Source organism: Rhea americana, unplaced genomic scaffold (assembly GCF_003343005.1).
Source record: "Rhea americana isolate MKP2758 unplaced genomic scaffold, rheAme1 scaffold_0, whole genome shotgun sequence".
Classification (NCBI taxonomy): Eukaryota; Metazoa; Chordata; class Aves; order Rheiformes; family Rheidae; genus Rhea; species Rhea americana.
Genome location: NW_028185037.1, coordinates 6148560 through 6162160, shown reverse-complemented (window position 1 = coordinate 6162160; position 13601 = coordinate 6148560). Strand labels below are relative to the sequence as shown.

The 13601-nt window shown below is 43.1% G+C and overlaps 2 protein-coding genes across 2 annotated transcripts in view; one reads left to right on the top strand and one right to left on the bottom strand.

The window, feature by feature from the left end:
- The window catches only part of EMC2 (ER membrane protein complex subunit 2), a 604202-nt gene that overhangs the window by 369491 nt on the left and 221110 nt on the right, over positions 1–13601 (bottom strand). The gene's annotated exons all lie outside the window — the stretch shown is intronic.
- LOC146601990 (carbonic anhydrase 13-like) overlaps positions 212–13601 on the top strand; it is a gene marked incomplete at its 5' end in the record, with an annotated part of 19723 nt that continues 6333 nt past the window's right edge. The window contains 3 exons of the mRNA XM_085309297.1: positions 212–338; positions 8190–8387; positions 11924–12042. Of these exons, the coding sequence (XP_085165423.1) occupies positions 212–338; positions 8190–8387; positions 11924–12042 (444 nt within the window). The remainder of the gene's footprint in view (positions 339–8189; positions 8388–11923; positions 12043–13601) is intronic.

Sequence of the window (13601 nt, the reverse complement as noted above, 5' to 3'; positions counted from 1 at the left end):
GGGTCGCGCCTGTTGGACGGTGGCGCTGGCGGTGTCGGCTCGGCCGTGCTCGGCTCGTGTTCCCCGGGGGCGGCGGCAGGTGCTACGGTCAGCGGAGTAGTCTGAACTCACGGCTAGGCGCCGAGGAGCAGAAACTTTTAGGTCCTAGTTACTTGAGAGAGTCTTGAGCAGACGCTTTTAGGTCTCAGTTATTTCAGTTTCCTTAATCTAGCCCTGCTTTGAAGTCACGCTGCAGATTCATCAGCCGACTTCAAGACTTTCCTGCGCTTTGCGTTGTAAGTCACGCAGACGCGCCCGGTGTGCAGACGGGCTGGTGCTCCACGCCTGCAGAAATCAAGGTACTTTTTAAGTTGGAGAGAGTCAGCTCTGGTGAAGTCCTAAAAACTTGTGTTGTCTGTTTTAATACATAGAGAAATAAAACACCGTGATAGTAAGTCACGAAGTGTGTAAGGAGAAGTGTATATTGCACATRCCAATACCTCCAGGAGTATTTTTATTTAGAGTTTGGAATAGTGTTTGTGCAAGTCCTACCTTTCCTTCAAGGTCCTTTTGTTCAGTCTCTCCTGGATAGATACACTTTTCCAGAAAAACTGGGTGGTGGTGGATSGTAGTGATGTTGCAACGATTAGGCGCATTATCTAATATTACGCAGCATGCAGTACCCCTCCCCTTAAGACGCAAATGGGGCTTGTTTTTCAAATTTACRTCTCCATATGTTTTCCAGGGGTGCTGTGGACATCACCTGCAAGGTCCAGATAAGAAGCCCATTTTCCCTCCCTTATCCTAGCCCCCTCCCTGGCTATCCTCAGCTTCTAGGAAGGGGAGGGTGCCCCGGTTCCTATCGGGCAGTCGCCCTGCACCTTGCTTGAGGCCCCATCTCCGGTATCAAACTCTGTTTTCTGGCTGATAGCAAGTGCGGGGGGAGGTTGCCCTTGCCTCCCCGCCGGAGCCCCGGCTGTCGCTGGTGGGCAGCTTTCCGCAAATGCATCGCCTTCCCCTCGCCCGCGGGGTGCCGGGGCAGCCGGGGCTTCCCCCGCTTCCCCAGCAGCAGGCTTACCTGTCAGCTTCTCTCTTTTTAGGCATTCATTTCATCACTTTAAGCTTGTTTCTTGTTTTGCTGAGTAGCAGAGGCGTGAGATCGCTCTGAATCGTGACAAATTCTTTCGCCCTATGTGGCTGCAAATAGTTTTCCCGATGCTAAGATTAACTCTTGCAACTAAGGAAGTAGCAACGGAGTAAAATTAATTAAATTTGGCTGCAGTCACGTACTAAGATTGACTTCCTGAGAAGTTCGAAAGACATCTATATTCACTTTGATTTCTGCATTTGTTGTTTGCAGGGATAAAACTGCTTATTTTTAAAAGTAGGGGAAAAATGTTTTGCCCCCTTAGCCATAATGACCATAACAAAAGTTATTTGGTCCMTACTGTAAACTTGCAAATATTGCACACATTTGTCTACATATAYAATATATGTATATGTAAGGACTGAGTGGAATAAACAGAACGAAATGTTTCCAACTGCTTTGATGCCTGCATTTCTGAAATGCTAAGAGATGTTATTTAATTTCTATGCCAGCCTTGGTCTTTCTTTTCTTGTTGCTGTTCTTCACAGTTTTGATGGTCTCCTGCGAAGAGGCGAATGTCCTCACCCCTTCACGTAAACTTTTCTTTTTAGGTAACTGGGCCATTGCTTTAGCTGAAAGACACATTCAGAATTGATTGCCTTTAGTTTGTGACTTATTTAATCAAATGTATGGAAAGTATTTATGTATATTGTGTTTTACTGCAAAAATGTCTAATGGTCTCTTACAAGTCTAATGCTCAAGTGTTTTATAAATAAAAAAGTGTTATGAATTCYCAATTTTATTTTTTTCTCTCTGGGAATAATTACGTTGTCTTGATGTCTGCTTTGAGAACTGCCACTGATTTTTACCCATTATGAATTTCCAATTGATTTCAGTAGTGATAATGGTGTTGTAAACCACCACATAACTAAATTGCTTGCAAACCTGATATTACAACTGTAAGCATTTTGTGTGTAATGGACTRAGCAGTGGGCTCTCTTTAGAAATAAGTTAGGATGTGGTCCTGCAAAGATTAGCCCRTACCAGACTGATAGACTTTCTGCACATAATTTCAAGCTGTTCAAAAAAATCCCACTGTTTCACCTGTACGTATCCATCGAGGCACGTGTACARGCTCGCTGCCTCTGACCCGCAGCCCTCAGCGTCTCGCCAGGCTTCCTTCAGCTTTGTCGGGGCTTTTGATGACGCTCCTCGCCTTTAACTCCAGCTGCGAAAAGATCAATAATTGGCAGCTGCTTTTAGGTGCTGTAGTGAGTTGTATTTCCTGACAAATTCATAACCACATTCRTTACAAGATGCAGCTCATGGAGCGAGTGTATGCAGTGCCGCGGCACCRTAAGTAGCAGTAGCCGAACCTCAAAGCGGCAGCGGTGTGCCGGGCATGTAGTCAGCTCTGTGTCCAAGGTAAGGGCACGCAACCTTCAGAGCAGATGGTTTCGCTTTTTTGTCATGAATTGGCTAATCTCCTGGCAAAATATTTTTTTTTCATAAACAGGAAGGAATTTCATAGGTTCATTGTAACCAAGTTCCTTCAGTAAATTAAAAAATTCAGGAAGATAAATTGATGAGTTACACATTGCTGACTATATCTTAAATACSTACCTGGAAAATTAAAATGCCTCTTACATTGGAATGGAGGCATGCAGTTAAGGTCCAAATTCAGAAGTGATTTTCACCCTGGAAGTCCCACTGGCTTAAATCCAGCTGCCTGATGTGGACATCATGTCTATGGTCCTCCTCCTGTAATGACGTATTTTTGGATGGTCATGCATGATGTTTGCTTTGGGATGTGTTCCATAGTCACAAATTTAGCCACAATTTTCCTAGACTGACAAGAGTGATAATTTTATTGCTAGATTGTTAGTGGATAATCTAGTAAAGGAATACTGCTTCATACAACAGAGGAAAAATGAACGTAAGCTTTTTGTTATTTTCCTATATRTGTTAAAAAGGCAAGATTTTTGGCAGTCTCATGTTCGTGAGAAATACTTAGTCACCAAAGCAAAGGCATCATTTTGATAATCTGATCTAAGGACAAGTACAAATGCAGATACAGTGTCTTTTTAGAACCAAAGTTTATTGTAGAATAATTAGTTAATACTAGGATCACAGACCTGGGTCCTCTTTTTGTCCCAAGTCCAAGAGATTAAAATAGTCTTGGCATAAATTATGCTACTTTATTTTCTATCTAAGGGTGTTGTTTAGATAAATTAGATAGAGCGTATTTTTTTATCATCACTGTGGATTTTGTAGAATGCTTCAGTCATAGCTTTGTATTTCAGGTTCCTCTTAGACAACTGAGCAGATTTGATATGGAGAATCCAGTGAGGGACTCCATTTTTGTCTTACTAATACTTTGTTTGCATGAACTTTAATTGAGTGGGTAGTATTTCTATTACAAATATTTTATATTGTTTATAGTAACTGTAGTTATTGCTGAGCTGAAGCAATAGGACCAAGTAATTAAGCACATAAATATATTTTGCTTTTCCTCAGCTTAGCAATGTCGTAAGCGTATTCAAAATTAAGTAGCAATAAGCTTTTTCTCAGTATCCTAAATTGCAGCAGTAAGATATAAATGATGGAATGTTGCTTCCTAAATGGGTAGAGTTGTGCACCGCATCACTAACTACAAGGTACTAGAATTTAAACACAGTTAATGTTGTGTAATATTCTAAACAGCTAAAATACTGAATGACTTTGACTATTGTTTTTGAAGTAATAAGTACTACATTTAAATGTGTAAATATGTGCATAAATATTTCAAGACAGGAAGATGTTTATCTGGTATCTTAGTAATGGCTTGCTTAATGGATTTAGTTAATTAAGTCATTAGCAAAATGACTTTCTAACAAATTCAAGACTGAAGGCCCATGCCTTTGTTCTACCTGAAATTTAAGCCTTAGCTAGTCTTTARAAGCTCCTCTTTCCCTCTTCGTTTTTCTGTGGTGCTCAGAAGGCTAGAGGTGGATGATGAGTGGTTCAATAGCTTATGGGAAAGGATTAAAGGGCAGATTAACCTGGGTGACACTGTTGCTGGTGTTGACTACAGGCCACTTGATGGAGAAAAGGAATCAGATGAGGCTTTCTACAGAGAGGTGGAAGTAGCTTGACAATCACAGGCCATGGTTCTTATGGGGGACTTCAGCCACCCCAGTATCTGCTGGAGGAACAACACAGCAAGGCACAAGCAATCCAGGAGATTCCTGGAGAGCATGATGATAACTTCCTGACATAGTTGATGGAGGAGCCATCGAGGAGATGTGTGCTTCTGGACCTGTTTTGTACTAACAAACAAGGAAGAGCTGCTTGGAGGTGTGAAGGTCGGGGGCAGCTTTGGCTGCAGTGACCAAGAGATGGGGGAGTTCAGGATCCTGCGAGGAGGAAGCAGGGCAAAAAGTGTGATTGCAACCCTGTACTTCAGAAGAGCAGACTATGGCCTCTTCAGGGACCTTCTTGGAAGAATCCCATGGGATAGGGCCCTGGAAGGAAGGGAGGGGTCCAAGAGAGATGGTAAATATTCAAGGATCACCTCCCCTAAGCTTGAGAATGGTGCATCCTAATGAGCAACAGAGAAAAAGGGGCGTGAGACCTGCACAGATGAACAAGGAGCTCCTTGCAAAACTCAGAAGAAGGAAGTGCACAGAAGTTGGAAGTGGGGACAGGCCACTTGAGAGAAATACAGGGATGCCATGCAGGGATGGAACAAAGAAGGCCAAACCCCATCTAGGATTTAACCTAGCAAGGGATGTCAAAGACAGCAAAAATGGCTTCTTTAAGTATATCCCCACTGCTGAATGGGGTGGGTGTCCTGGTGACAGAGAATACAGAGAAGGCAGAGTTACTGAATGCCTTCTTTGCTTCAGTCTTCACTGCTAAGACCAGCCCTCAGGAATTCCAGAGCCTGCAGACAAGACAAAGTCTGGAGAAAGGAAGACTTTCCTTTGGTCAAGGAGGATCAGGTTAGAGATCATTTAAGCAAAACTGACACCCACAAATCCGTGGGCCTTGATGGGATGCACCCACGAGTACTGAGGGAGCTGGCAAATGTCRTTGCTAGGCCACTATCCATCATCTTTGAAAGGTTGTGGAGAACAGGAGAGGTACTTGAGGACTGGAAGAAAGCTGGTGTGGAATGATCCTGTCTTCGAAAAGGGCAAGGAGGAGGACCCAGGAAACTATAGGCCAGTCAGCCTCACCTCCATCCATGGAAAAGGGATGAAAAGCTCATCCTGGATATCATCTCCAAGCATATGAAGGACAAGAAAATGATCAGGAGTAGTCAGCATGGATTCAGCAAGGGGAAATCGTCCGTAGACAATCTGATAGCCCTCTGTGATGGACTAACTGGCTGGGTGGATGAGGAGAGAGCAGTAGTTGCTGTCTACCTTGACTTCAGGAAGGCTTTTGGTGCTGTCTCTCGTAACAGCCTCACAGGCAAGCTCAGCAAGCACAGGCTAGATGAGTGGATGGTGAGATGGATTGAGAACTGGCTGAAAGGCGGAGGTCAGAGGGTTGTGCTCAGTGGCGTGGAGTCTAGTTGGAGGCCTTTAGCTAGCAGTGTCCCAGAGGGGTCTGTACTGGGTCCATCTTGTTTAACTTCTTCATCAGTGACCTGGATGAGGGGACAGAGTGCCTCCTCAGCAAGTTTGCTGAYGATACCAARCTGGGAGGAGTGGCTGACACACCAGAGGGCTGTGCTGCCATTCAGAGAGACCTGGACAGGCTGGAGAGCTGGGCGGAGAGGAACCTCCTGAGGTTCAACAAGGGCAAGTGGAGGATCCTGCAACTAGGGAGGAATAACTCCATGCAGCAGTACAGGTTGGGGGCTGACCTTCTGGAAAGCAGCTCTGCAGAGAAGGCCCTGGTGGACAACAAATTGACCATGAGCCAGCAATGTGCCCTTGTGGCCAAGAAGGCCAAGGGTATCCTGGGGTGCATTGGGAAGAGTGTTGCCAGGAGGTTGAGGGAGGTAGTCCTCCTCTTCTGCTCAGTCCTGGTGAGGCCACATCTGGAGTACTGTGCGCAATTCTAGGCTCCCCAGAGTGCAGCAAAGGGCTACTAAGATGATGAAGGGCCTCTCGTATGAGGGGAGGCTGAGGGAGGTGGGGCTGCTTAGCCTAGGGAAGAGAAGGCTCAGGGGGTATCTTATGAATGTATGTAAGTATCCAAAGGGAGAGTGTCAAGAAGATGGGGCCATACTCTTCTCAGTGGTGCCCAGCAATARGACAAGAGGCAATGGGCACAAACTGAAACAGTTCTATCTGAGCATAAGGAARAGCTTTTCTGTGAGGGTGACAGAGCACTGGAACAGGTTGCCCAGAGGGGTTGTGGAGTCTCCTCTGGAGATATTCAAAACCCGCCTGGATGTGATCACGGGCAGCATGCTCCAGGTGATGCTGCTTGAACAGGGGGTTTGGACTAGATGGTCTCCAGAGGTCCCTTCCAACCTCAGCTGTTCTGTGTAATTCTGTAAAGACTGCCAGACTCTGCCAAGGAGGCTCTGCAGCTGCTCTCCCCCAGCCCCAAGTGTGGCCTCCCCAATTTCCTGTTGTGGTGCTTGAGAATTTTTGAGCTTAGTTCACTTCTGTTGAAATCAAGGGATGAGAAATAACACCTTCTGATGTTAGATTGTTAATCATTCAAATCCATCCATTTGGATCCTTTTTTGTCAGCATGTTTAAGTACTAAGCTACCCCAAAAGACACAAATCATTGTGCTGATTTAAAACTGAGATCAATTACCCTCAGTGCAGGAATTATGAGGATTTCTAGTCATGCAGATTTTATAAATTCAGTTTCCGATGCTCATATTTAATTTTTTCTAATATYTAGTATCTCTTTGTTAAGCAAATCATTATTCTTCTTACTCATGAAAAGTCTGGAGGAAAAAAAAAAGTACTATGCTCTTAGTAATAGTGAAGGTTCATCAACCCTGCAGACTTTCACTTTCCTTCTTTTTTCCAGACTCAATATTGTTTGCTACCTTTACGTTATAGGACACATTCCCCAAACAAATGACTATTCTATTTTTCTTCTCTAGACTCTTTCCAGATTGATTTTTATTGAAGTAAGTTTTAAAAATAACATATATTCTTACTGAGAGCTCCCTAATATTTGGTAGGTAAGAATACACATCTCATACCTCTCATCTGCAAAACATTTCTTACTATTGTAGAGTGACTTTTGCCATTTTTCTCGTTTCCATATTGTTGATTTACAGAGACAACACTTTTTAGCAGTTTTAGTTGCAGGTTTGGATTTTGGGATTAGTTTACATAGAGAAAGGTTTAGCTGAGATCAATAGTATAGATTAATGGCTTCTTCAGTATTTTAATTTCTAACTAACTCTGGTAAATGATGGTGCAAATCTGTCTGCAACGTCTGCCGTTGTTTATCGCTGGGAGATGGTAGGAAACAGCGCCTCAGGCAGGCACCTCTGTCCTGAGTGTTCCTGTTCTTCGCTGGTTGGCAGCAGTGCACTGGTGCGTGCGCGCATGTGCGCGCGCGTGCTGCAGAGATGATTGCGTTGCAGGCCCTGCTCTCGGACCCCAGGGGATTGCCCACACCACTCCTGTGTTGTTTTTGGCACCCCCAAGTCTTATTCAGCACAGTCAGTGGCAGATGTGTCGTCAGATCTTCTGTAACAGGTGATTACTATATAAAARCCTCTTAAAGGAGGGACTTCGGATAGATAAGAGGTAAATCATATGAGACATCAGTTGAGCAAAAGTGGGATGTCTTATGYCATAAGTGTAGTGGGGCAGAGTGTCTGTTTGGCTCAGGATGCTTGATAAGAATGATAATTTGTTGGATATGTCTGATGCATAATTGAGTCTTAACTATGTATAATTAAATATCTGTCTACTGCACGAARACTGGCCAAATACGGTTAGATACATCACACATGGTAGAGGTGTCTAGAAGGGCCCTGAGAGGTGGTGCAGCAGAAGCAGCTGAATATTTATTTTGGTGTGTGTTTTTCTGAATGCACTTGTTCTGAATTAGAAAATAATGTAAACAAGAAAGGTTCAAGCAGAGTCATCTTTCTWATGAAGCAGAGCACTGCCATCAATTCAGGCTTCTCCTCCAATGCCTTGCAGGGCCTGCCCACTGGAAGGAGATTTTTCCTGTCGCTAATGGGGACCGCCAGTCCCCCATCGACATCAAAACTGAGGAAACCAAGTATGATCCCTCTCTCCGTCCTCTAAATCCCAACTACGATCCAGCTTCTGCTAAAATCATCCTTAACAACGGCCACTCCACCAGTGTCGAATTCGATGACACCGTAAACAAATCAGGTTTGTTCCTTTCATATTGCTCCGTATTTCCTGTCTCCATTTCTTGAGTAGAGGATGGCCTGGGCATGCCTCACTGCCAGATACATGACTTCTCTTAAACAGTAAAGCTTTGGCCCTCCGGATGAGAGATTCCCTTTTTCTTCCCCTGCCTTTCAGAGCRTTATAATTTGGGAACATATTGTGACAGAAGTGCTAAGTAGTGGTTGTCAGAAAGGTCTAGGGTTCCCTTTCCTCACGGATGGTTGGATGCACCCCACCCAGCTCGCTAGTGTCAGCACCCCGGTTTCAACAGTGTTGTTATACGATTTCTCAAATGCTGCTCTCTCTCACTGCAGATGAACCCTTTGTGTCTCATTACAGGTTCGTTCCAACCGAATCGCTCAAGTCTCTTACCTGACTTTAGCTGCAGGTTTGGTTATGTATTTTTTTCTCCTTTATAATCCATGCCTGGACTTGTTATGTCAGGAAAGAGCCAATGCAAAACAAATGAAATATATCCCAAGTGATCTCTTTTCTTCTCTGGAAAGTGTCGTTGTCCCACTCTTACCGGTGCACACAGGTTCCCCTTTTGCAAGCAGTAATTATTTAGACAKTCTCTGGTTTAGCGTAGTCTCTGTAATGTCTTCATCTTCGAATACTTCTCTTGGATGGTAGCTTGCATACCTTCCCTGAAACTGTAGGAGTGCAGTTTCTTCAAGCAAAATCCTTTTGTGGTTGCATTAGACATAGCTGAGGATCCAAGCCCAAATAATATGTTCACAAATGTGGCAAAGCCAGAAGAGGGCAACTTTGTGATCCCCAGTTAGTTAGTCCCCAGTATTACTAATCWCTGTAATCCCTGGTCTCCTTCAGGAGACTCTGTATCTTCTAGGTATGGCCTACGTTCTTCAGCTGCTCATGCACRGCTTACCTTTTGGCCAGTATCATGACTGACTTATCAAAAAATCCAAATCCGTCTGTATCCATAAACTTAATTATTTGCTATTTCCCTTAACATTTGTCATTGATAAACTTCATCAGCAATGTTTTTGACTTATGGAGGCAACAGAGAGAGACATAGATGGAGACAACATCATATTTTGCTTTCCCTGACAGTCTTAGTTTCTCTCTTACGTTTCCTGTTGATAMAAGCAACATTTGGGTGTTGCCTGAGAGCCAACAGCTGAGCATCAGTCATCTAATCTGACCTCATGAGTGTCAGAGACCACAGGACTTCCAGAATTAATTTCTGCTTCAAGTCTAGTAGGTGTGGGTGAACTAAAGCACATCTGTTAGAAAAATACAAAATCTTGATTTCAAAATTTCCAGCAATGATGAATCTACCACTGCCTTTGGTAAGTTATTCTAATTCTTACTTACCCTCCCAATTTAAAAATATAACTCATGCTTTATTTCTGGTGAGAGTTTGATCAACTTGGCCTTTAAACTACTTTCCTTTTTAAAATAAATAAATGTGAATATGAATRCACCAAAAACCTCTTCTGCTTCCTAACTCCCTCCATGAGGTGATAGGAACTGAACATACTCTTTCTGTAGGCTTGCCCTGTTTCAGAACAGGGATAAGGAGAGYCTCTTCCTATTGCTATCCATATATCTGAGGTTATTGTCCATGTTGCTGCAAAGTGCTGGTAGCTGATGATCAGATAATTAAGGAGTTGTAATCCCAAGTCTCTTTCCGAAGACCTCATAACTTCTGTGTATGGACTAGGTTCTTCAGTCGCACRTGCACAGCTTGCATTTTGGCCAGAATCATGCCTTACTTATCAAAAAATCCAAATCCTTCTGTATCCATAAACTTAACTATTTGCTATTTCCCTTAATATTTGCCACTGACAAAGTTCGTCTGTAATGTTTTTGTTTTCTTTCAGGTCATTGATCAAAAAATACTGAATTTTCTAGGGCCAAAATTTGGTCTCTGGGGCACCCCTATGAAGCAAGCGCTCCTGCCATATGATGGTTTTATGACAAAAAATCCAGTTATTGATACTAAATATATTRCCATCTTTTAATTCATTATTAACTGAATTCCACAAAAAGACAAAAAATATTTCTTTACTTTGCCCAGTATTGCAATTAGGCTGTCAGGACTGTATTTATTTGTGTAATTATCATATTTGGTGCCACATTAGCTCCGTTCTGCAAAATTGCCCCATTAGTGTTTCAGAGGCCTCTTCGTACAGCTCTTTTCAAACTCTGAGATACTGATCCTTGTGGTGAAAAGCTTTTGGTTAACTTCCTCCTTAATTGCTGTTGGGCTGGAAGATTTTCACCGCCGTTGTGTGGTGCGACGCAGGGACGTTGTCAAGCCACTTTCCGCGGTGTTCAGCGGAGGCAGTTCACTGAGCGTGGATACTTTTCTCTGTAATCATTTTTCCCAAGCCGGGCAGAGCACTGATCTCTGCACGCTTTCAGGATCATTTGCTTCCAAGTTTTCAGTCCCTGAAAGGAGGGATTTTTTCAGGAGCGCCACTTCCCCATCCCCTCTGTTCACTGGGTTTATAGGCTCTGTAAAAGCATCTCTCTGAGTTGGCGTTTTAGGTAGGTCAAATATTTTTCCCCACGAATAAACAGTTACAGTTTCTATTTGTTAGCCAAAAAGGCAACTGAAGAATTTCTTCTTTTACCATTGTTTGGTGTTATTTTGCTCCTAACAAAGTGTAAGGTTTATATTAAACCTAGAAGAGATGAAAAAGAGCACTTTCCTTCCCCCGTGCCCGCAATTTAGAGCCCATTTGGTTGAGGTTCTGGTCCTTTCTCCTCAAGAGCTCTGTAATGAGCCAATAAAACCGCCCAGAGTGATCCCCAAATCACCAGAGGAGATACAGAGCAGGAGAATGGGGTGATTTTTTTTTCTTTTCTTTTTTCTTTCTTTCTTTTTTTTTTTGGTGAAGAAGGAATATTCCTGAAGTAGAGGCAATTCACATTCACCTGAAGTCGCTAAATGGACTTGACAGAGATGGTTCGGGTTCAACTCTGATTAGAAAAAGATGAATACTTATGAAAGCAAAACACTAAAAAGCCCACTCGTGTGGGTGCTGAGTTTAAATAAATGGCTAATTAAACACCACTAATATTGCACTTGTACCATGGAGATACAGTACTGAATTAATTTTACATGTTAGTGTTTGCTTCTGTTTCTCAGTTTTTCTGATCCTCCCCTTTGTTCATAAAACTGTGCTCATAAATATTCATAAAATATTCTTTAAGCTTAATTTCTCAGTGATCCTTTCAAATATGTTCTAGAGAACACATTTGCAAAATATTTTCCCATCTTCTGAGAAATATCCAGCCCATAGCAAGACAAAGCTGACGATAACACCATATGCTTTAGCTGGCAATAACCTGCTAGTCTACACATAGATGCAGTTTTGAAAGCCATCCTTGCAGGAACGCCAAAGGGATGAGACTCCATTGAGATACCTTCTTGCAGAGAACGAGGGAAAGGTCTGAAGGCGGCAGCGCAGCGTAAGTGTAGAGGGTTTGGCGGTGGAGTTCGGTGCCTGCAGCTGAGCCTCTCCATGTGTTTTGGCTCCTAGTGCTGACGGGGGGACCGCTCAGTGGGACGTACCGCCTGCGCCAGGTCCACTTCCACTGGGGGTCCAGCGATGAAGCTGGCTCTGAGCACGCGGTGGACGGCATGAAGTACGCAGCAGAGGTAAGGTCTTGCACGGAGCTGCCTGCGTGTTGAAGGTTGTGACTAGTTTCCTACTGTTTGACTTTTTTAAGACCTATTTTGCCCCCCTCTCTCTCCCGCTTTTCCTTCTCCCCTCGTTTTCTGAAAAGACAAGCAGTCTTCCTGAAGTGTGTTGCATGTCTGGTCCTTTCTCAAAGGAGAACCTGTTTGAAAACTTTGGAGAGGATTTAAAAAAAAAAAAAGGAATACAGAAGACAAAAACTTGATATTCAGAGATTTAATGTTGAAGAGTTATTTTAATCTTTGTCGTTCACTATCTGTTCCTTGGAGAGTATTTTCAAAGTCAGCTTCGGTCACAAACCACAGAATTACCTGACTTGGGGCCTGTGCAGTCTAACGCTTATGAAAGCCGTAGGGATATTATATCTTGTGGCGCATTTTGAGAACTGCACCTTAAAATCTGTGGGGTCTGTGCTGCCTGTGGAGGACGGCAGCCGTTGTACCGCGTTGCAGTCGAGGCAGGGTGTCGCGCAGGAGAAGCGCCCTGTCTGCTCCTGGCACGGAGACTTTGCTTTTGCTCTTTCTCCTTTGGTGCATTTGAATAGTCTGCGGTAAAAAGCAGTCAGTGTGCTAGTGTGCTTTCTCTTTGCCGCTGGAAGCAATGTGGACTATTTTGATGMGACTGAGATCTTTAACAACACATAGCTCAGGCAGTGAAGAGTGTTTTGGGTTAAAAAGAAGGGAAAAGAAAAAAGTATTAAAAAATGGTAATGGAAAAATAAAAGACTAAAATAATRCTAAAGAGGAAAAAATTAAAATGTGTGTGCACAGTGCTGTGATCAGATTTTATTGGAAATGCTATAAGAGAGAGTGGCCAGGAAAAAAAAATCAGTTTTCTAACACTAATGGGGAAAAGTAACATTTGCAGTGTTTAAAGGCTTATGTTTTCCACAGGAACCAGGTGAGATGGAATATAAAGAATTAATAGAGGTGCTTTAAGTACCAAMCCCAAATTTCTAGCTGAGAAAATATATATATATTTCACACCTAAGAAACCAAATGGAAGGAGAAAATATCTCTGAATTTCTAGCCAGTCTAAAAACCTTTCCAATACCTGTTGGTTTGGTAACCTGCCACAAGAAGCTCTCTAGATGTCACACTGGTTTGGGGATAAGGAACCAGAATTAAGATGAAGGCTTCTGAGCACTGTTCAGACGAAAGAAAATACCTCAGAAGGACATACGAAGATGGTTTCAGTGCTCACCTTCGTGAGCAAGATGTGTAAGATTTCAAGAAAAAACGTCYGCCGAAACGAAGAAAGAAGTAGTTTACAGGGTAAAGAAGACTGCAAGGTTCAGCCCCCTAAACCCACCGGGAAGCAGAAGGGATCCATGGCTCCGTTCTTTGTGACAACATATGGTCTGATCAAGGTCTCTTCACAAGCTGCGGTGACAGAGCGGTGGTAAGACGGGATATATTCCTTAAAAGAGAAGTCGCAAGCCATTGAGAATGGGGGCTGTACCCAAAAATGTTTCACAGCTCTGTTTTGGGGTTTTTGATTTTTTTAAAAAATTATTTTT